Genomic DNA, 23755 nt, shown 5'->3' with positions numbered 1-23755 from the left:
TAAAAAAATTATTTCCAATTAAGAAACTACTTTTCAACCTTAGCTACAGTTAGAAAGCTCATCAAGAGTTTTGCTTGCCAGAGGAGCTGAGTCAATAGTGACTTTTATACAACTGCCATTTGTAGCTGCCGTATTTTGTAAAACTTTACTCAACAGACATCAAGTACTTTCTCTCAGAAATCTCCTATTGGAGCTGCTGTTTCTTTATCAAAGGTAACAATACTCCATGTGAGCTAGCATCAGAGCAATGGGTTCCCAGAGACAATAGCTTGACTGTGTTTACAAAATGCATATTTAGTGACTCTTAAATGTTCCTTATAATTAGTGTGTGTGTACTACAGTGTTCGTGGAGGCCAGGGGGTAATTTTTGGGGTGATGACTCTTTCCTTTGTGTGGGTTTAGGGGATAGAACTCAGGCTGCCAGGCTTGCACAAGTGCTCTTGACAGCCCAGAAGAATAATAAATCCTCTTTTTTGTAGTGCTGGAGTTTGAACCCAGGGTCTGTGTGTGCTAGTCAAGAGCTCTACCACCAAGCTATATGCTCAGATCCTATTTTTTTAAAACAAATTTGGAGAGATTTAAAAACATTACAAATTACCACAAATATCAGAATAAAGACCTTTTTATGCTCCATAATCCACTTAAGAGCCATTGAGACCGCTTGTCAACGTACCATCTGCTTCGCTATCTGCATCAGCCACATCGGCTAGTTTGGGATGGGACGGCTGCAAGCTATGCCTGTGAGGCTGGGATCCAGTCTTCGAGGGAACCCAGGCCGAGGTGTGGCTACTGGGAGGAGCTGGCGGCAGTCTAGACAGGCTGTTAAACATCATCTTTGACCTCTGTACTGCCACGCTATAGTCTGGAGGTTTTAGATGAGGGTGGGGTCCTTCCTTTAGGTCCGCTAAAGAAATTCCCAGATATCCTGGAGGAGTGGGAGGTGGCTCCCTATACCTATCACCTTTCTTGGGTGAGGTGACACAGTACACTGGTGTGAAAAAATAAGCAGTGGAAATGTTAATGGAAAAACATAAGAAACAAAGGAAAAAGAACCCCACACTGAACATTACAATGACAAAAATATAACATAAAAACACAAAAATGAATACATTTAAATACAATGATAGCAAACTGAAAATGTTCTTACAAACACTAATATTTAAACCTATTGGCTATTTAAAGAAAACTCCACCAACAGCTATGTGAACCAGCAACAGCCCTTGTGACAGCAGCTCAATCATGCCCTCAAGTGTGCTGTCCACTGAAGATGACCGTCAGACTTCTGCCGGCCAACAACTATCTATTTCAATCACAGCACTGGTACCTGGGTCACAGAGACCATCTCCTGCCCTTGGGGCAGACGCATCCTCAGTCCAGGCATGCGAACCAATGAACTTTCCTAGTGGAGATGAACTTACTCCCCATGGGATCTTATTTTTGTTTTGTGACAGGGTCTCTACATAGCCCTGGCTGGCCTGGAACAAACAGGGATTGAGTGACTCTGCTTTCTGGTGTTGGGATTAAAGGTGTGGACCACCAATGCCTGGCTGGGATTTTACTTTTAACTCCTGTTTTCTGACTAAGCATAGAAAAAAAACCTGAAGTTTAGGAAATGTGACATCATGAATAATTTCTTTTTGCTAAATGTGCAATAATCCCCTGGGACTAGAGCGAAGCTTTAAAAAGCATCAGAAAAGGAAAAGAGGAAGTTCCACATCATGTCGATCACACAGAGGCACTGAAGAAGACACTCTGTCCACACACAAGCAGAAGGATTTCAGGAGCATTAGACAATGCTCACATCAACAAGAGGCTTGTGCATGTGGATTTCTCCTCTCTACAGTAAAACGCTCATGTCAAGTCAGGACTAGAGGAGCCTGTTTCCATCCAGAGGACAAGCGGGCATAATGGAACATGGCAGTGGGGAAGTTACCAAAGGGGAGAGATGAAGGAGGGAGGGTAGGCCCAAAGTCACCGAGAAGTGACATTTCCCTTTCTCTCTTTCTCTCTCTCTTTTTCTTTCTCTCTCTCCTTTCTCTCTTTCTTTTTTTTTATAAAAATAATTATATCATAAAGACTGAATTGGTCATTTCACATAGCAGAGAAAGAGATATTATGTGTTAGTATTCATGTAATTCAGGGAATAAACAATTTGATGGCTAAATATAGTAAAAGGGCTTACTAGACAGTAATCAGCTGCTACCCGGTGATGCACAGCAGGCTACGCAGACTGAAATGCTTGGGGTCTGTCTCTGCTCTGTGGTGCCTGAGAGTGGGTGCAGGGTGATGATGCTAAGACCTACTTTATCACCAAGCTGGTTCAGAATCTCAGCATGTCTCTCTGCCTAAAGGTAACAGAGGACCTGCTGTTTCCATCCTGTATACATAGCACCTGTGGTATCAACAACTTAGGAGGTCACCAGAACGATCTTTTCTTCACTATAGTCAGCAGCGATACCACCACACTCAATACAACCAGATGGATCTCAACAGTGAACCTACCGTTCCTAAAAACACCCTTCCTCTGCTCATATTCCTGCTCACTCTGACGGCTTGTGCAGCTCCTTGGGAACTTTTGAAAAGGCATCACCATGGCTTTACCTGTGCGTCTGTGTTCCCTATGGATCTGATGGCCATGTGTCTTTTCTGTTAGTCACTCTCATTTCCCTTAGCATTTTATAGATAAATACAAGGGTATGTATGACCGAGGGAAAGAAAAAGCTGAGAAGCCATAAATTTGGGGGCGATAAATTGTGGAAGGAAGAAAAAAATGTGTAGAATGAGAGAAATAATAAAATCTGGTCAAGGTAGCCCAATACCTTCTTTTAGAGGGAGGGAACACATAACCCCTCAACACCAGTGACACAAACAAACCCGCACTTACCAATCAAACCTTTGTCTGTACTGGAAGTGACTGTTTTATAAACAGGGTCAGTGGTGTCCCTGGGCTCCAAGCCATCAGGTCCCTCTGCTGGTGCACTTTCCAATACCCTCCGCTTAACTGTCCCATAGTTCGGTTCGTATGTGTCAGAAAGGGAGCTGGAAGAGGCCCAACTCTGCCTCAGCTGGGTTGTCTCGAGGCTGCCTCTGCACTGGCCACAAGTTCTTGAGCAGCCTTTAGGGCAGGCACAGGGCTCACAGTCAGCAGGCTCAACCTCAGCAATAGGGTCATCTAAATGTGTGTGCCTGTAAGTGTTCAGAAAGTCCCAGCTTTTAGGGTTTGGAAGGCTTTGGAAGTTGTCATGGGAACTACTGGAGCAGGAAGTCCAACTGCCCCGCCCACTGTCAGCTGCTTCCAGCACAACCTGCTCATGAGACATCTCTTCACTGCTCAGAGAAGACGGGACAGCTACACCCTTGATAAGAGACGGCTTCGACAGCATCCACCTAAAAACGAGACACATGGATGAGCAATGGGTACTCTAGTGGCATACTGGGGACTTCCCAGCACAAGTGTCCTCCTGCAAGAGACCAGGATAGACCTGAATGCTTAGCTAGGCAATGTTTCCTCCGAGAAACCCTGACTGACTTTAAATAAAAACACAAGATGAAATGAGAAACTACTGGAAATGAGCACACCTTTGCCAACAGTACACTGTTCCCCAGTGCGGAGAACTCAGCATTTCTACGCCGGGGAGCCATATTTACTTTTTTCCACTAACATCTGATGTTAACCAAGTATGATGGGACATCAACAGTAACATCCCAAAGTGTCAACCGCACAGACGCCAACATTTATAGCAAGGTTCCCAAACACGGGGCACGTGTATCCAACAGCCCATGTCTGTATAGTCAGGTTTCATTTGGATGGTTTCTGTATTTTAAATGGTTCTATGTATGTCCAATCTGCAGCCTGCATGCTGGCACATATAGCTACAGACATAGTACAACATAAACTCTGTATGCATATTTAAAGCACTGTGTGCTATTTTTTTTTTTTTTTTTTTGAGCTGAGGATCGAACCCAGGGCCTTGCGCTTGCTAGGCAAGTGCTCTACCACTGAGCTAAACCCCCAACCCTTGTTTCTATTTTCTTTTTTTTTTTAACCAGAGCTGAGGTCGAACCCAGGGCCTTGCGCTTGCTAGCTCTACCACTGAGCTAACCCTAGCCCCTATGTGTGGTATTTTAAATGTGATTGTGTGTGTGTGCGTGCGCCATTCTCGAATGTCAACTTTTTCAAAGACAACACAGTCTCTCTCAATGACATTAGAATAATGGTCAAGGCATGGACCCCTCTCCTAGCTCCTGTAATGTACTAGACATATGCTAGGTTGGAAGTCTGTTGTATAATAAAATCTTTCTGAGTAATTTCTAACAGCCAGGAGCCAGTTTCTAGTAACAATAGCAGGCACACAATGTGGTTTTTGTTTTTTTGCTGTGGTGGTACACACTTAAAAAAAAAAAAAAGATTTATTTTTTATGTATACAGTGTTCTGCCTGCATGTATCCCTTCAGGCCAGAAGAGGGCGCCAGATCTCATTACAGATGGTTGTGAGCCACCATGTGGTTGCTGGGATTTGAACTCAGGACCTCTGACAGAACAGCCAGTGCTCCTCTGAGCCGTCTCTCTAGCCCCACAATGTGCTCTTAGCAATCGACAGGATACATGGCAGAAAGTAACTTGAATAAAGGGAAAAAAAGCATATCCATGTATCTTTCAGATAGTATGTGTTTCCATACTCAGTATATATAAAAGGCATGTGTGTACCTCACAGTCTTACATGGAATGTCTTACAACTGACCTCCTGGAAGAGGGTGCAAGATCAGGTTGTGAGTGCTACATGCTGATTCTGCTTTTGATAGGAACACAGACATGAGTATTTACCCATGACCAAGATGACTGTGGTCCCTGATCCCTGAAGGGTGATCTGTCTTTTCCAATGCCCCTGTGGGCTCAGGCACTGCTAGGGTGTGGGCGGAACACCGTTCATCCTGCAGAGCTGCAGACATGGAGTCGGCCGAACAGTTGCTCACAATGCTGGACCGAGAGGAGATCTCACTGTGGCTGGAGTCAGACAAGTTGTCAGACTTAGCTGATGGCAGGAGTGTATAACCTGCATGAGAAAAGACACCGATTAAGCTACCAAGTGAGGGGGGACAGGAAGGGGCAGCCACGGGGAGGCCAAGAAAAAATAGGAGACAAAAAGCAAAGCCGTAGGAAATCTCAGTTTTCATGTGCGTGAAGGTGTAAGGGCGGCCATTTTCTCCATACCCTTCCTACATAGCCATTCACCTACCATCCATACCACACCACAGAACTCCACACTGAAGGAAACAGTCACAAGCTGGTTTACTGTCCAGGCTCACACACTTTCAAATAGAACGGAACAAGAACAATGGACACATTATAAACATTAGCAAGTACACACAGTACAATTTTTTAACCTCTATGTCCCCCGCTCTTGGACTGACAAAATATATCATGGCCCACGCTGTGGAAGGGATCGATCGGAATTGAGACACACTCAAAGAAATGTATCCAGACATCTTCCAAATGCATACTCTTCTCTCAGATATTCTACTTATTCTACCCAAGTCTTTCCCCAAGTTGAGGATCACTATTTCTGTACTTTCAATCAATTATTTTTTGCAATTCTAAGAATACAACTCAGGACCTTGTATAGGCTGGGCAAATGAGAGCTCCAGTCCTGTTTTTGTGCATGCATGTATACACGTATGTGGTATATGCTCATGTGCGTATGTACATGTGTGTGTGTAGGTCAGAAGCTGATGTAAGGTGTCTTCCTTGACTGCTCTCTACTGTATTTTTTAAGATATGGTCTCACACTGAATTTGCAGCTCCAGCTGGCCAGGCTAGCTGGCCAAAGTGTCTCTATCCCCCTGCTCTGTGCTAGAGTAATATAATGCACAATGGATTTTTCACGTGGATGCAGGGTACTCAGGTCCTTACATTGAAAGATCTTCCTAGCCCTGTTTCAGTATTTTTAAACAAACTGTTTTGGTTTGGACATGAATGGTTTGTTAAGAATTAAGTAGCTGATCAGCTTAGGAAGTATCATGATGAAAACACCATCTATCTACTTTCCATACATCTTACCACGCAGTGCATGGCTTACAGGGGTCTTGTCCATTTTGGAAGGATAAAATAGGGATGAAGAGAGGTGAAGGACCCAAAACCACATCCACAGTATGACAGGTAAATGTACAAAGTGGTCTATTTTGATAAAAGAAAATGCCACAGCAGTCCACAAGGTGCTGGTCTTTAATAAGAACAAGACCTGGTTCTTAGGGCGGACTGAGGTCTGACAAGTCACATGACTTTTGGACTAATTCCCAGATACATTGTTAAGGAAGAAATGGAGGCTCTTGTATGTTACCGATCCTCCATAATACAAAAAGGAAGATAGCAAGCTAAGCATCTCCTTATGCCTTAAGGATTTCAGCATGTTTAACTAAATCCACTGAAGAAAAAAAATGGCTGTGAAATGTCAAGAGGTGCCAACAATCATTTCACAGAAAAATCAAGATCCAAAAATGTGTGGTTTACCCTTGGGCTTATGGGGCCAAGAACCAGTAAGACAGGCCAAGCTAGTGTTTCTGACTTCTACCATACAGCCTTGCGCTTGGGATCACTCACTCACCAGTGGTTTTTAAGACGATCAGGACAATGGATATGGTAAGTCAGCATTCACACCAGTTACCTTCTATTTCCAAAGAGAATCACTGTCTCTTTCACTACTCAGTACAGACTTGCTTCATTATTTCAAATCAATGTTATCCCTATGTTTGTTACATCAGAACCTCTCAGATGTAACTGATACCAAGAATTGCCTGGAACATTTATTAAATTACATATACATCTGGCACTCAAATTCAAATTTATGAAATCTGGTGTGGGACATGACATGGTAGTTTTACTTAAAGTTTCCAGATGATTCTGAACCTGTTGGGCTAACTGCTCTCCCAGAGGCATTTCAAAGTGAGGACATAGGACACAGGAAAAGATGCCTTTCCTGGCGTACAGTTGGTTGGTTTTTTTGTGTTTTTGTTTTTGCCCCAGAGTTAAGGAAGTAAGGTGGCAAACAGGTTCTGTGGTAGAGGGTGAAAGCAGCTTGTAATGGGGGTTAACATGAAACTGAACACTGCTTCCTAAGAAGTTTTCCCTGATAATTTCAGTCTCAGCTGCTACCAGAAGAAAATACAGCAAACTATAGAAAACAAGTAGATAAAAGTTTACTAACTCGACACAGCAGTCAGAGAACATTTGTACAAGGGAGGCACAATAAATTAGTAATTCTGTGCTACTAAAGACTCTACAGCACTCACCATAAAATGCTTAGTAGTACTACTAAACATTCACTTGTCCAGCCTCTGACAGAGGGCTGAATTCAAGCCACATTTACAGGAATAACTTAAAGCAAACTTAACACTAATATTGAATAAGGAACTTTTCAGAGAGTCTTTCTCCGCTTAGGCTTGAACCTCGTACAGAAGCAGTTTAGAGCAGTACTGTGGCCTTGGCTACTGGAGTCGCAGATGGCATTCCCTTTCTCATCTGTGACGTTGCTTCCAACACCCTTCACTTTCTCACAGCTGTCTGGAGCTTGATTGTGATCTGTGTCCTCTTTCTGGCTGGTGACTAGTCTCTCCCTTGAAAGAGTTCTCTCCCTAAGTCTTCTAAACGGGGATGTCATTCTTTTCCTGGTTGTGGTCTCACAACTTGTCCTGTCTCTATCCTCCTCAGTGGCCTTCTTGGTCCTGTCTGTTCTTTTTGCTGTGCTCCCGGTAATCTGAAGGATTTTCTTTTGCAAGTAAACCCCACCTATTCCGGGGCCACTGATCTTGGTGCTGGGCTCACGGGGAGGGGATGAGGAAGACCCTGAGAGACGCAGCAGGATGCTGTGATCAGATGGGACACTGCCAACTGGAGGAGAGATGCAAAAACCCTGACATGGTCAATTAATCCTTTTCCATTAGTCACAGTTAGCTTGGTTTACATAACATTTCACTATTTTAAAACTTAATCATCTTGACAATACCTAAAGAACTGAACTACAGTAACAATTTTTTTTTTAATAAATGAAGAAACTATGTAACTACTATACTGCATAAGCACCTCTGCTACTACAAGACAAAACAGGATAGCTATTGCCTTGCTCAGAACAAGCTGACAATAAAAAAAGAAAAACAAAGCTGAAAGCAAGCCACATTGGTAAAAGTTATAGAGAGATGTGACAAGAATATCAAGTGACCAGAACCATTTCTTAAGAAATGATGCTTTAGAATTTTCAGGAGATTAAAAAACAAACAAACAAACAACAACAAAACCCAAACCTCAGTCAAAAACCAAATAGGACATGCACAGGACGCAGGGCACCATTTCTGGAGCAAATGGGGCTCCAAGTGGAAGGAAGGCAATGCTCAAGTTGTTGGCTTACCCTCCACTCTGTGTGTGCTTATACATGCAGGTGCCCCAGTGGAGGGCAGAGGACAATCTGGGTGGTGCTCTCCCTGAGGAGCAGCTCACTGATTGGCCCAGAAATCTGTCTGTCTCTGCATGCCCAGTCCCAGGATTACGAAGTGTGCTACCATCCCGAGGTTTTATGTGGTGCTGGGGTTGGCCCTAGGTCTTCATACTTGCACAGTAAGTGCTTTACTGACAGAACCTTTCCTCAGCTCTTGGCTTCTAAGTTCTTGTTTAAATTCTCCTGATGAAGATATGAAATATGTTTACTTTAAAGTGATGAGAACAAAACAAATTCCAAAGTTTAACAAGAACTGAGAACGGCCAAATAATGTACTGTTACTGTAATAACTTTGTTCAGCCACAGGCTACTAACCTAAACCTGTTTATGGAAATAGAGGTACTGAGGTGGGTTGGGTTTTTCTATTCTTTTTGGAAGGTTCTGACTATGAAGCTCCAAGTGGTGAAAAATTTGCTACATACTCAAGGATGTGCCTCAGGTCAGGTCCTCCTGCCTCAGCTGGCTGAATGCTGCTATTACAGGTATGTGCCACTATGCCTGGCTGTCTTTTTGGAGTATTTACATATTTAAGAGTAATTTCTGAAATTGTTTTTGAAGAGAATTCTTCAAGCTTCTAAAGGTTCCCCGTACAACTACGATAGCCCCACATTTATAAGCATCATGGTCAACTGTCAGCCAAAAGTTCAAAGGTTAGATAAAAGGCCAATTTACTTCAGTGGTAAGAGCAGATTTTGTGTGTTAGTACACATCTTTAAATCCTAGCACTCAGAGGCAGAGGCAGGCAGATGCAGTGGACACTGTGAATATGCATTGCTCTCACTGGTTAGTAACAAGCTGACTGGCCAATAGCTGAACAGGATAAAGTTAGGCAGGAAAGCCAAACTGAGAATGATGTAATGAAGAAGGGTGGAGTCCGAGGAGTCACCAGCAGACTCAGGGAGCAGATGAACATGCCATGAGGAAAAATGTACTGCCATGTGGCAGACAGTAGACAAGGAAATATGAGTTAACTTAAAATGTAAAAGCTAGTTAGTAATAAGCCTGAGCTATTGGCCACGCATTTCTAATTTATATTAAACCTCTGAGTAATTATTTGGGAGCAGGTGTTTAGGACAGAAAAACTCCACCTACAAGCAGAGCTCTGTGAGTTTGTGGCCAGCGTGGTCTACATAGTGAGTTCTAGAGCAGCTATATAATAAACCCTGTCCTGAAAAACCAAAAAGTGATTTGCTGGGACATTCCTCTCCAAAATACTTCTTCCCAAGTCACAGTAAACATAAACTGCAATCAGATCTATCAGCTTCTTGCTTACAGAGCTGTCTGTGCAGAACTTCTAAACTCTGGTCCTGCAGGACCACCTATCTGACTAGAGATCAGATCACTTGTAGAGATCTGATGAAGGCATTCTGGATACTCAGCTCATACAGACAAAGAAAAGACACAGGTCAATGTGTCTTGCAAAAGTATAATGAGATATAGCATGATCAGAAACTGTTTTCTAAATATACATACTCCTTCTATATTCTAGTTGATTTTCATGAAGCATTCCTTAGTAAAATCTCAGCTATCTGAGGGTAGAAAGGGCTGGGGAGCAAGCTAGCTATGCTACGCTGGAGCAACAGCAGTGAAAGGAAGAGACACTTGAATTTACAAATCACTGATCACATATAGAAATACCATTCCCCTTTAAAGTGTTTACATAGGCCCTAAGACAGAGGGTCTTTCTGACCCTTATAAACAAGTCACGAATGGTAATAAAGAAATAGCAAGGGACAGACTGTCAAACTCAGGTGTTACTTCACTGTACCCCAGCTGGCAAAAAGGGTCCTGAAGAGTGAAACTTAGACCTTGGGAACAGAGTGAGCTGTTAGTCTAACATTACCCAGCAGGTAATGTCCTCTGCTGTGATTAAAATACCCCCCCCCCCCTTTTTTCTTTTACACTCATGAGGAGCCCAGGACTAGGATACCTCTATCTCTAGCACAGACTCAGAGTGTGGAGGGCCACAGCAATAAACATAGACTGTTTAGCATGCTGTATGTGTGGTAAAACATCATGTGACATCTTAAGAGTCCAGTCTATCCAAGAAGAGCTTTAGTCTGACTCAAGAAAATGCATGTGAAGAACAAGGATTTCTGACTATTCCTTGTTGGTTTTGTATAAATGTAAAAATCACAGAAAGCATACATTATTTTAAATTTCCATACATAAGAAAAACAGAGCAAACCAAAAAGAGAAACCTAAATAACTGCTTCTTTTTTGAGACAGGGTTTCTCTGATTAGGCCTGGCTGTCCTGGAATTCACATTGTAGACCAGGCTAAGAGATCTGCCTGTCTCTGCTGCCCAAGTGCTGGGATTAAAGGGGATGCATCACCATGCCCAGCTAATACTGCTTCCCCTCCACCCCCTACAATGTGTACTTCAACAAAAACAAAACTTTTTTTGGAGCTGGGTCTTTTATATAGCTGCTGATGACCTTGACTTCCTGACCCACTTGTCTCCTCCTCCCCAAGTGCTGGGATTACAGGCGTGCACCATCAAACCCAGTATAAATACAATTTCTTGTAGAATTTCTTTGCACATTCTCCACAGAAATGTTCAAATATACAAAACTGTAAAGATGGCACTGTGTACTGGCAAAGACCAAAACAGCTGTGCCTTATGCCTTCATTTCTACCCATGCCTGCCGGTGTCCAAGAAGCTAAAGATAATGCCCTGAATACTGGAGTCCTAGTTACAAGGTGACTGACACCTGAAAAATGTTTGAACAATTCAATGAAAAACATGAATTCACTGTTCTGTCACTTGCTTACAGACTGAAAAGCCAGGCGTGCTGACGCGTTGCTCGGTCTGAGAAGAGCTAGCAGGAAAAGTCTCATCTTACCTTTGCGAGGGGAACTTTGAGGAGATGCAGGAGGGCTAGAATGCAGAGAGGATGCCACAGAAACAGTGTCTTCTGTGTGTTTCTTACCACTCACTTCTTCAGTGGGTCCTAAACCTTTCTGAGGTAAGCTTGTACCTAAAAAATAAATAAATACAAAAACATAAAAATAAGCAAGCAAGTTAAGTATCATTTTACAATTAACATGTATGTAACTGTTTAAATCACCAGTAACTAAAACCCTGAGACAATGGCTGGTATAGTCAACCTAGACATGTAAGTGCACTGAGGGATTAAGTGACTGGGAGTTGGCATATAGGTCTCATTCTCTAGGTTATTTGTTCAAACTCATTTGGCCAGTACAGGTAAGATTGTAATAGGCAATTTGCTTTGTGGCAGAGGGAAATCAATTACACAGTCCCTACACTCCCACAATTGTATCTTAAGAGAGAAGACTGAGGTTCAACTCTGCCCTTCCCTCTTGAGGTAGTCCCTTCAAGAGAGAGCAAATGTATTGGAGTGTGCGGTGCTGGTCCTATCACCACCCGAGGGGCATCTCTGCTGTGGGTACACATGGAGGCTGGAGGGCTGCCGGGACAGCCCTTTTCAAGAGCACTGAATTCACACTACAGAAGAAAAGTCAGCAACACATGGGAAAATGGACGGCGCTCCCAAAAACGTTCTTGTAAAGTTCTTTTCTCCACCAGTTAGCTATTGAGCATAGTTCAGATTCTGAAATGGTTGTTGTGGAAACATCTTTTTGTACACTGTGACCATGTGTCACTTACATTGGTTTGGCAGCGAGGCAGCATTTCCAGGGCAGAGACGATACTTGAAAGAAGGAGGCAGAGATGCCAAGAGTTGTTGAACAAGCAAGACACATAGGAGGAGAGGTAACAGCCATGAGCCATGTGGCAGCATATAACAGAAATGGGTTAATTTAAGTTATAAGAACTGGTGAGGGCCAGGCGGTGGTGGCGCACGCCTTTAATCCCAGCACTCGGGAGGCAGAGCCAGGTGGATCTCTGTGAGTTCAAGGCCAGCCTGGTCTACAAAGCAAGTTCCAGGACAGCCAGGGCTGTTACATAGAGAAATCCTGTCTGGGGGGTGGGGACAACTCTCAGTGTCACGGTTTGGGAGCTGACTGGTGGGATAGAGAAAGACGCACTACAAATGGTTCCAGCCCAGTTACTTTTTAGAGTTTCTAGGAAGTCACTGAGCTGCAGAGCTGGTACAGCAACAGCAGTCTTTGGGAAAGGCACCAAGCAGGCTTGCTTGCCTGTGGCCTTGTTTTACTCCCTTCTCCCCACAACTTTCCTTCTTCCAAATCTATCTCAGCCTCCCTTTTCTCCCCATCTTCTTTCTCCTTCCACCCCCTTCCCTGACTCCTCCTGTCGCTCTCTTAACAGAGTATCGCTTGATAGATAGGCCAGTCTGGTCTCAAACTGTAACATGTAATCCTCCTGCCTCAGTCTCTCAAGTGCTAGGATTAGAGGGGTGTACACCATGCAAAACTTGAAATCTCTTCAGTGGTTTCTCAGCGACAAATTGTGCTTATCTATAATCTATAATCTAGATGTATTTATGACTTCACTTTTCATATACTGGGAGGCTGTTTAGTCTGGTGGATAAAAAGCAAAGATTTTAGAGCCAACCAGCTTAGGAACAACCACTAGACTGATCATGTACTGGCACTGTGTGAATTACTAAGATTCTGTGTAGAATAAGGCTAATTACCATCTCATAGGGCTATTACGAAGACTAAGTAAATATAAAGTTTATAATAAAGATGGACTATGTCTGAAACTTAGTAAGTGTTAAATGTGAGCTTCAATTACTGGAGTGCATGTTGCCGGGAACTGGGCTGAGCCCCCATGGCTTTGTGCACACTAATCAAGCACTGTATTACCAAGTCAAATCTCCAATCCTGCCGGGCGGTGGTGCCACACACCTTTAATCCCAGCACTCGGGAGGCAGAGCCAGGAGGATCTCTGTGAGTTCCAGGCCAGCCTGGGCTATAGAGTGAGTTCCAGGAAAGGCGCAAAGCTACACAGAGAAACTGTCTTGAAAAACAAACAAACAAAAATCCCAACTTTGACCTTCAGTTGTTACCTCTTAATATGCATGCAATTTGCAGTAAACAAAACTGTTTGTAGCTCTTTACAGATACCAAATCATTTCTCTGCCTCAAGGAAACTCTTGCCAAAAAGCCTTCTAAAACCCTTCATTATCTCAGCCTTTGCTAAGGGCTACTCTTGCTTTTTCTTTTCCATCACTGTGTTAGTACAAAATAAAGACGCAATCTGTTTCTATCTTTAGTAACCCTAGACTGAAACCCTAGCCATTTCTTATTCAACTCCGTACATCAGATCAAATCAAATTAAAATCACACAATTTGCTGGGTGGTGAGGTGGTGAGCCCTTGGGAGGCAGAGGCAGGCTGATCTCTGTGAGTTCGAGGCCAGCTGCTCTACAGAACAAGTTCCAAGACAGCCAAGGCTGTTACACAGTGATACCCTGTCTCGAAAAACCAAACCAAACCAAACCAAAAATAAAAAAACCAAAAAAAAACCCAAAACATATTTATACTAAGCATGAAATATGTAGAATACATGGACCATGTTTACAATTCCAGAAACCAAATCTAATCTAGCTTCCCATATAAAAGTGGACACAGAGATACTGTTAAAACAACAAATAAGGGCTGAAGAGATGGCTCAGAGGTTAAAAAAGCACTGACTGCTCTTCCAGAGGTCCTGAGTTCAATTCCCAGCACCCACATGGTGGCTCACAACCATCTGTAATGAGATCCGGCACCCTCTTCTGTATACATAATAAATAAATAAATAAATCTTAAAAAAAAAAAAAACAACAAAAACAAAAAAAGAGAGACATCTGTTTCACAATAAGATGTCTTTAAGATTACAAACAACAACAAATAAAAGTAATTCCAGTAATGTATGTAAGACTCAATGGGGGAAACAGAGTTGAAGATTACACTTATATATCTTATGTTTAAAACATTTAATTTATTACTTTATGTATATGTTTTGCTTGAATGTATGTGTACCACATGTGTACCTGGTAACCATGGAGGTCAGAAGAGGCATTGGATCCCCCAGAACTAGAGTAGTGGATAGTTGTGAGCCATTCTATGGGTGCTGGGAACCAAACCTAGGTCCTATACAACAACAGTAACAAGTACTCTTAACCACTGTACCATCTCTCTAGTCCTGTCACTTAAATTTTTTTTTTTTTAATTATGTGTCTGGTGTGGGTATGTGCAAGAGAGTACAGATGCCCCAGGAGGCCAGAGGAATTTGATCCCTTGGAGCTCAAGTTACAGGACTTGTGAGGCACCTGCTAGGACTCTAACAGGTTCTCATGAAAGCAGCACACTTTTGTAGCTTCTGAGCCATCTCTCTAGCCCCTACATTTATTTTTAATTAAATTTTTTTTCTTTATAATTTTGTGTGTATGGGTATTTTGACTGTATGTATGCCTGTATATCATATTTGTGCAGTGCCTTACGGAGGCCAGGAGAGGATGCTGGATTCCCTGGAACTAGAGTTACAGATGGTTGTGAGCTGGTATGTGGGCACAAGGAATCAAACTCAGGCCTGGAAGAACAGCCAGTGCTCTTAACCACTGAGCTATCTCTCCAACCTCACACTCTTTGTGTCTTCTACATGTTCTTTTCTCCTACTGAGGTTTTCAGAAGGGGACATTAATGAAAAAAAGCAGTGTGCAAGTATTTTTTCATAAAAAGCAATTTTATTCTCACAGCTTTTGGAGGTTTGCATCTGCACTAAGTATATGAAATACATCTTTGAATACAGAATGAACTTTAGCTTGATATTCAAGATGTACAGTTGTATAAGATTTCTGTTGATAAACAGATTTCAGTAATCTAGAAATCCCACCATAGTATTTAAAACACACTGTCATCGTTGGGCAGTGGTGGTGCACACCTTTAATCCCAGCACTCAGGAGGCAGAGGCAGGTGGAACTCTGAGTTCGAGACCAGCATGGTCTACAAAGTGAGCTCTAGGACAGGCAGGACTGTTACACAGATGAGTGATGCCATTCTGTATGCTGTGAATATGTGCTGCTCTGATTGGTTGATAAATAAGGCTGTTTGGCCAATGGTGAGGCAGAATAAGGTTAGGTGGGACATTCTAACTAGAGAGAGAGAAAGGCAGAGAGCAGAGGAGATGTTGCTAGCCGCCACCAGGAGAAGCAAGATATAAAGATACTGGTAAGCCACAAGCCAAGTATAGATTTATAGAAATGGGTTAATTTAAGATATAAGAGCTGGCTAGTAAGAAGCCCGCCATGGCCATAGCTTAAAGATAATATAAGCCTGTATGTGTTTATTTGGGTCTGAGCAGCTGCGGGACTGTGGGACCACAGGAGCCAGGTGGATCCAGGAAAACTTCAGCTACATTACACAGAAACTCTGTCTTGAAAAACCGAAACTGAAACCAACCAACCAACCAAAAAACAAAACAAAACAACAACAACAAAAAAAACCCCAACACACTGTCATCAAACTGAGGCAAAACAAAACATTTTTGATGTAACAATGTAATGGCCATACTCTTCTGAAATTGAGAGGGAAATGGAGGTAGGGCTGTGAGCACTCACTCAGCACATGGTCTTTGGCTTGTCCTCTCTTTCGGATGGGGTGCAAATTAACTGCTGGCACCTGAAGCACCTGGCTCACCCTGTGTGGCTGATGCAGGTGGACTTTTGCTGTTTGGCCAACTGACCTCAAAGGCACAGGAGACATTTCAGATGACTTGGCTGACCTTTTTTCAGTTAAGTTCTTTGTCACTACGAAGAGAGAGAAGCGTCAGGTAACTGCTAATTTTTAAAGGAAGACTATTATCATTTATAAGTAGTTGTTTAAAAATTACACATTATATACAAATAAAGATCTACTTTCATAAAAGAAATTTAAACATAAATTTTCTCTCTGAAGCTGCTGTAGAATAAGCTGTTTGCTTCCTAAATTCTTGAATCCATTATCTACTTCCTGAGGCCAAGTTCACACTCTCATCTCTAGGACTGAAATACTCTCGCTGGATCATCCAGCAAGCTTTCAGCCCTTCTCCAGATGACAGAGTGATGACTAACATGGAGCTCTAGCCTACTATCTTCCCTCTCTATGTCCCACAGACCTCACAAGCCCCTGCTCTCAGGAAGAAGACTCAAATGCCTCCAGTAAGGTCTGTAAAGCCGCAAAGACTCACTATCAACCTACCTCCACCATGTACTTCCCCGCTCTTCAATCCCACATGCTTGAGGTTTCTACCAAGTCAGCCTTTGCCTTGGCTGAATCAATTTACACCAATTGCCTCTTGCATCTTTCAGATCCACTTTCTTATAAACCTTTTCTAACACTGTGCATTCTGCAATGACAATACCAGCGAGGCCTAACTAGACAGAGCGAGTAAAGAAAAAACAAAACAAAACAAACTGCTTTCAGCACCCAAAATCAATATTGTGGTCCACAGGAAAGAAATTCTTCCTCAGCCAGCCCTTTCAGTCCTTTGGTTAATTATTCAGGATGGTTTTATGCACAGGCCTCAAACACCAAGATAAAGCAACAAACAGATGTTTACCTGTGCCAGCCCAGCTGTAAATAGGTAGTATTCATGCTTTCACTGTGAGCGTGAAAAACATTTCACCTGGTAACAACAGGCAGGGGACACCCAGAAGCTAAAACAGAGAGCTCAAGGGGATAACATGGAATTGCTCATCAACCAACTGAACTCAAGATGTTACCGCCTTTTGATTAGAAATATGAAACACATTTCTGCTCTTTTGAAACTATTTTTTTTTTTGAGAGGTCTCACTGCATAGTGCAAGCTGGCTTCAAACTCAGTATGTAGCCCAGTGGTTCCCAACCTTTCTGCTGCTGTGACTCTTTAATACAGTTCCTCATGTTGTGGGGACCCCCAATCATAAAATTATTTTGTTGTTACTTCATAACCGACCCCTGTAAAATGGGCCAACACACACACACAGGTTGAGAACTGCTGATGTAGCCAGCCCACTATGGTTTTTTTCAAAACAAAACAAAACAAAACAAGTCATGGCCCTCCTGTCTCAGTATCTCAAGTGCTGGGATTACAGGCAGGCACCATGGTAAAAAAGTACTTGAAAAAAATATTAAAAACTCCCTAGGAAATATGCAGGCTCAAGTCCTGAACTAGGAGGAAAATAGAGAGGAGCCATCCCCAGGGATGGCTGATCACTTCACACTTCTGGTCACTGAGTCTACACATGCACATTCCTTGGCCTTTGTTTTATTTTTTTTCTATAAATTAAAATACTTCTTCAGATAATCGATAGGGGAAGAAGCTAAGCACTTTTATTTCCTCAATTCTGGCCCACACTGTAAATAAACCCATTTCTCTTTATCACTTCCCGTTAGTAAAATGGCAAATACTAAACCCAAGGTTTTGATTCCATCACCATTTCTGGCTATCAATCAATTTTTTTATTTTACTGACATCATAATTGCTACAGTTTGGAGGAATATCACTCTTATCAATACTTTTTAGGTGCATTATCTCATTACAACAAGAATTCAACATTAGCTATTACAGAGAGTTAATAGAAGTAAATGGCAATTTTCAAAATTTGAGGCAGTCTTGATATGTAGCTCAGGATGGCCTTGAGCTTGTAATTTTCTTGTTTCAGCCTCTATGGTGCTGGGATTTGTTTTTGTTTTCTTTCTTCTAAATTTTAAAAACAAAACAAAACAAAACAAAACAGGGTTTCTATGTGTAGCTCCAGCTGTCCTGGAACTCAAGAGATCTACCTGCCTCTGCCTCCTGAGTGCTGGGATTAAAAGTGTGTACCATCACTGCCCAGAATCTTCAGAAGCATCAGTGGTGCATACCTTTATTACCAGCACCCAAGAGGCAGAGAGGCAGAGAGGCAGAGAGGCAGAGAGGCAGAGAGGCAGAGAGGCAGAGAGGCAGAGGCAGAGGCAGAGGCAGGTGGATCATTGATTAGAGTCTTGTTATGCTGTGCAGGCTGGTCTCCAATGTTAGTCCTCCAGTGACTGATCCTGCCTTCCTCTTCTTAGTAGCTGGGACTAAAGTGTGCACCAACACACTAAGGACAATGTCTACTGAGAACCGAGTAAGAATGCTGCTGCCATATTGAAAGCTCTCAATTTCTAGTGTTTATTATTTCTGTCTTCAAATTTAATAGGCTTGATAAAGAATTAGAAGAGATAAAACATGTTCTTAACCCTAGCCAAAGTTTCAGTTTTGTTTTGTTTTGTTTTTTAAAGACAGAGTCTTACTATGTATTCCTGGCTTACCTCAAACTCTCAAAATCTGCCTGTCTCTGCCTCCTGAGCACTGGGATTAAAGGTGTGTGTCACCACTGCCTGTCTCAAATACATTGTTTTGATAATAGCTTAATCCCCACCCCCCACCCCCTAAGGCAGGTCTTAATTATGTGCCCAGGCTGGCCCTGAACATCCTCCCATCTCAGTCTCCCAAGTATTGTTAATTACTGGAATGCACCTTTGAGGGTTAAAATTATGTTGTAAGTTTTAATTACTGTGCTTAAGAGAGCTATAAAGCAAAAATGCCTCTAACTACAAACCCTACTTGTCCAAGGACAGCTAACTTTCTGGGCTGCTCATATAAGATAACAAGATTCCACTTCTGTAAACAAGGTTGGTTGCCCCAACTGCTCAGGATGTACTTATCACTTGTAGGTGGAAAGATCATAGGCAGGAAGTACATCAGGATGTATGCCTGCTCCCTAACCCCACTGGACAAAGGCAGGAAATACATAGTCTTGTGAGTCTTGCCTTTGTAAGCACCTGACTAACATAATTTGCAGCCATTCTCTGAGAATCTTGGGCATGGATCTGGACAATGTCCATTGTCTTGTTCAGTATTTAATAAAGCTTAGTTTAAATAAGCTCAAATATTGTGGTAGTGTTCTTATTCTTTCTTTACTTTTTTTTTTTTTAAGGTTTATTTATTTATTATGTATACAGTGTTCTGCCTGCATGTTTCCTTGCAGGCCAGAAGAGGGCACCGGATCTAATTGCAAGTGGTTGTGAGCCACCATGTGGTTGCTGGTAATCGAACTCAGGACCTCTGGAAGAGCAGTTGGTGCTCTTAACCACTGAGCCATCTCTCCAGCCCATGTTCTTATTCTTATTCATTGGGATTAACACAGCACTAGTCCAGCTCTTGCTAATATGGTTGCACTGAATAATTCTTTACCCAGTATTTTAAATGCATTGTGAAATCAGTATATGTTTGTTTCTATGTACACTTTCTCTTTTCTACTCAGCTGTAATGCTATTATGTTAATATGGAACCACTAACATATTTATCAGTTTTGGGGGTCAATCCATGGAGAATACCATTCCCTTCTGTCAACAGAAAACTTGTAATTCTATTGTGCTTCTTAGAAGTTTAACATTTAACCTACAATTTAATAGGAACCCCTCCCTGCCTTCAATTCCTGTAACTCATGATTTTCCTAACCCAGAGATGTGTTCTGAAGCCTGCACTTAAAAAGGTCAGGGTGATGCTTGGGTACACAGTACTTACTAAGCAGAGCAGTAGTGGGCAGGTAGACTGTGAGGTGCCAGTAGTGAGGAGAGAATCTTTCCCATAGTGTCAGGACATGTCTGTTTCCTTTTGTATCTTACTGATAAGGCACCACTGCCAGTGTTTGAATCAAACCCCTAAGCTTTCTAGTTGGGAACTGATTTTTACCTACTATATTTAGAGATGAAGGCAACAATGTTCTCAGAGTATTTTTTATAATGTCCTAATTAAAAAAAAAACAAAAACAAAAAAACAAAAACACCAGACATTCCTATTTTATGTGCATTGGTGTTTGGTCAGCATGTGTATATCTGTGCACCATGTATTTGTAGTGCCCATGGAGTCCAGAAGTGGGGATCAGATCCTCTAACTGGTGTTACAGATAGTTGTGAGACACCATGTGGGTACAGGGAACTGAAGTCAGGTACTGTGAGAGCATCAAGTGCTCTTAATAGCTGTGCCAACTCTCCAGTGACTTCTGCAACCCCCTCCCCATTTAAAATTTTATTAATGCTTCAATTTTTAAAAGAGGATTTATAAAGCCTTTAAAAGAAGAACTATTCATCTCTCCCACTCCTACAGAGTTATGTAAGAGCTGGGGCTCAGCAGGTCATGAACAGACCATGCAGCTTGAGCACAGCAGTTGTCCTTGCAATTGAAATCAGCACTAACTGTGGAGAACAAAATCCCTCCTTTGCTGTGCTAAGGAAATACTCACAGGTACCATATGCAGGCTCCCACTGCAGTGATATCATCTGGAACTTCTCTTCATCTGTGTCTATATCCAGACTAGAAAGATACTGCTTTACTTTCCTGGCCATTTGTGCATCTTCATATAGCTTCTTGGCATTCAGCAGTGAGCTGCGGCGTGCTCTTTTCTTGTGAGCACCCCCCTGAACATCCAGCATGTTTGAGTTTGTGCTGCCTTGACTCAGTGACCTGTAAGAAGACAGAGACTGCAATGAAAGCCTGTAAAGATGAGAATTTAGCATGAAAGAGCGAAGATTCAAAGTTTTTTTTCTGTTAATGCTATTGCATGCTGATGTAAATGAGTTAAAAGATGAAGAGCATTAATGCAAAGTAATCTGGCACAGATGGCAATGTTCTCAATTAAGAACAAGATCTGGCAAAACATGGGATTCAAAAGAGTAATATATCAGTCCCTCCCTGAGCACCATATTCCATTACATCTGTGTGTGCCTATGCAACCCACGGCACAACCATGCCAAAAAAAGCTTTCCTCTGCTCCGTTTAGGCCATTCACTCTAGGATGTGGTAAGAGTCTAGGTCAGGGTAAATTCATCATTAGTCCTTCAGCAAGGGCAAACAGATCAGCTTTGTACCTGTGCTGCTTGCAATATGCTATTAAAGCACCATTCTGTGACAGCAAGAATCACTTCAAGTAAGGTGACCAATATTACCAGTAACCATATTTTGACCAGAAATTAAAGAGAACAATCAAGATAATATCTGAAAATAACATTTCAATCCAGCATAGTCAGAGATTAGAAACACAGTTAAAAAAAAAAAAAAAAAAAAAAAAAAAGCTCCTGTTTCTGCAAATATGATGTGGTCAGACATTACTTGCATTCTAGTAGAAGTAGGAGCTGAGATTCTACCATTGCAATACTTCTGAACATGATGGAACTGAAAACTGGATCTTAGAAATAAGTACTATGCAAATAAGCTGCAGCTTTATCCGACTCTATCTTTTTCGTCAAGCCTGCTTAAACAATTTACATCCAGAACTCATGGAAGGTAGCAACTGCAATGTAGCTGGTCCTTTCTAACAGGCTAGCAAATTAAATGCTTGTAGAGGATTATGTGTTTGTTTACTACTGTGTGCGAGGGAGCAGAGGTGGGTACATGCCACAGCAAGTCTGTGAAGGTCTGACAGTGGACTACATACTACTTTTATGTGGACTCCAGGTATCACTCAGGATTCCAGGCTTGAATGACTCAAATGATCTTTAATTGAAAGGTAAGAGTATCTCTATTTTCAATATTAGCATCATATTCACATAAAATGCTCTAAAACATAGACCATAAACATGTATTTGTTCTTCAATGCTCAGATACCTGACTTAAACAGACACTGAATCCTAATGTTTTCATTGTAAATCATGTAAGACAGCTGAGAAACTGCTAATGGTATTTTCTGTCACATTTTTAAGACCTTTGAAGTAGGGTTCCCAGAGGAGAGGGAGAAGGGAGGCAAGTACACATGCTTGAAAATTTCATAAAGAAACATTATCTCGTATGTACTGAACTTAAAAATAGAGGAAGGAAGCCAGTAGTTACACCTTACATTTGATGGCAACTTTTTAAAAAAAAATTTTAAAATTTTTGGTTTTTGGAGACAGGGTTCCTCTGTGAGGCCCTGGCTGTCCTGGAACTCAGACATCAGCCTGCCCCTGCCTCTTATGCATTACCACTGCCTGGTCTATTGAGGTAACTTTTAGTTGCTGCTGGTCAGGCAGAAATGATGGTATGGCTGTGAGTGACACATGGAAAAAACTAAAATTTGCAGAATGGTTTGGAAGAAAAATCTAGTTAACCAGTAAATTATCCTTTAACCTTTAAGAAGAACTTGACTAAAGAGGGTGAAGCCTGAAAACTTTAGTAAATCTCCAACAATATGAAGGGGAGACAGGCTCTGTGTGCTGAGCCAGCCAAGAAGCCCATGGGTCGTTAGCTTCCTCGTGTGACGAGGACACTGGTGGCACAGAGGGTAGTACCGTGCCTGCTGCACGTGACCAGGGGTAAGGAGTGGGCATCGGTGATTCAAATTCTGAATATGAAGTTTTAGAAACATCTAAACAAATTCACTTTCCTTATGTTTTCCCTTTTATGCATACACGAGGGTGTTATGAGGAAAATGTAAAGTTAGGTGTAGACAGATGAGAAGCACTTCAATAAGCATAGACTAACAAGGTATTGCACTGGCTTTTCTTGATATACAAGACAACGTCTTACAAAGAAGTGACTATTATTATTGTGTGAATATGCATGTGCATGCTACAGTGTATCTCCGAAGATCACAGGACAACTGTGTGGAACTGGTTCTCTCCCACCTTTATGTGGGTTCCAGGGATCAAACTCACAGTGAAAGGAAGCCTTAGCATTTAGGAGCAAATTTTGATGCTAGTGTTTAATAATTTGATCTTAGTTGCTATCCAAAGTAGAAAAACCAGCTTGTAAACAAACACAGGATACAAAGTTCTAATTCGTGAGAATGATGGGAGACAATAAAGTCTCTACACAACTACTTCCAGAGCAGCAAATACTGATGTGAAACGAAACACCTGCTGTCTGGAAGCCTGAAACCCCACAGCTGAACAGTAACCACTGTAGCTCAGTCACTAGGTCATAGGATGTCCTTCTTTAGTAGTAATGCCAGGCTATCAATTTCTACTTGCAGTAAGAAGAACCAGGGAAGACCAAGACACAAATGTATGACGCAGAAGAAAAACACACAAGAAACACAACAGAGGAGGAAAGTCAAGTTCACCAAATGAAAAACAAGACCACAAGACTCAAAGACATGGCTCAAAAAATTCTTAAATGTATCTAAACCTCACAGCTCGTTAGTTTTAAACATTAAAGTTCTATTATGTTCTATATATGCAATTCCACACACCTAAAGTACTCACTCTTTCCTCATTTAAACTGAATGATACAGAAAATCTTCAACTGTCTGTAGCTCTAAAATAGATGGCTAACAATGCAGAATTAAGTAACCAGAACCTACTTTAAGCCACAAAAAGCTGGGCAGCTGAGAAGTTTTAGGGAGACAAAGGGATCTTTTTATATAAAGGTGGTAGAAA

At 41.9% G+C, this 23755-nt stretch overlaps 1 protein-coding gene across 16 annotated transcripts in view; it reads right to left on the bottom strand.

The window, feature by feature from the left end:
• Positions 1–23755, bottom strand: part of Rapgef6 (Rap guanine nucleotide exchange factor 6) — a 180525-nt gene that overhangs the window by 3885 nt on the left and 152885 nt on the right. For 11 of the 16 annotated variants that reach the window (XM_036195118.1, XM_036195119.1, XM_036195112.1 and 8 more), the window contains 6 exons: positions 20647–20867; positions 15976–16164; positions 11333–11467; positions 4826–5054; positions 2885–3387; positions 674–988 (listed from right to left, as the gene is read on the bottom strand). In XM_036195118.1, the coding sequence (XP_036051011.1) occupies positions 674–988; positions 2885–3387; positions 4826–5054; positions 11333–11467; positions 15976–16164; positions 20647–20867 (1592 nt within the window). The other 5 variants (XM_036195123.1, XM_036195122.1, XM_036195124.1 and 2 more) reach the window with 3 other exon arrangements.

This window comes from Onychomys torridus, chromosome 8 (genome assembly GCF_903995425.1).
Source record: "Onychomys torridus chromosome 8, mOncTor1.1, whole genome shotgun sequence".
Lineage (NCBI taxonomy): Eukaryota > Metazoa > Chordata > Mammalia > Rodentia > Cricetidae > Onychomys > Onychomys torridus.
The sequence above is the reverse complement of the archived record's forward strand: the minus strand, read 5'-3'. Positions and strand labels throughout refer to the sequence as shown.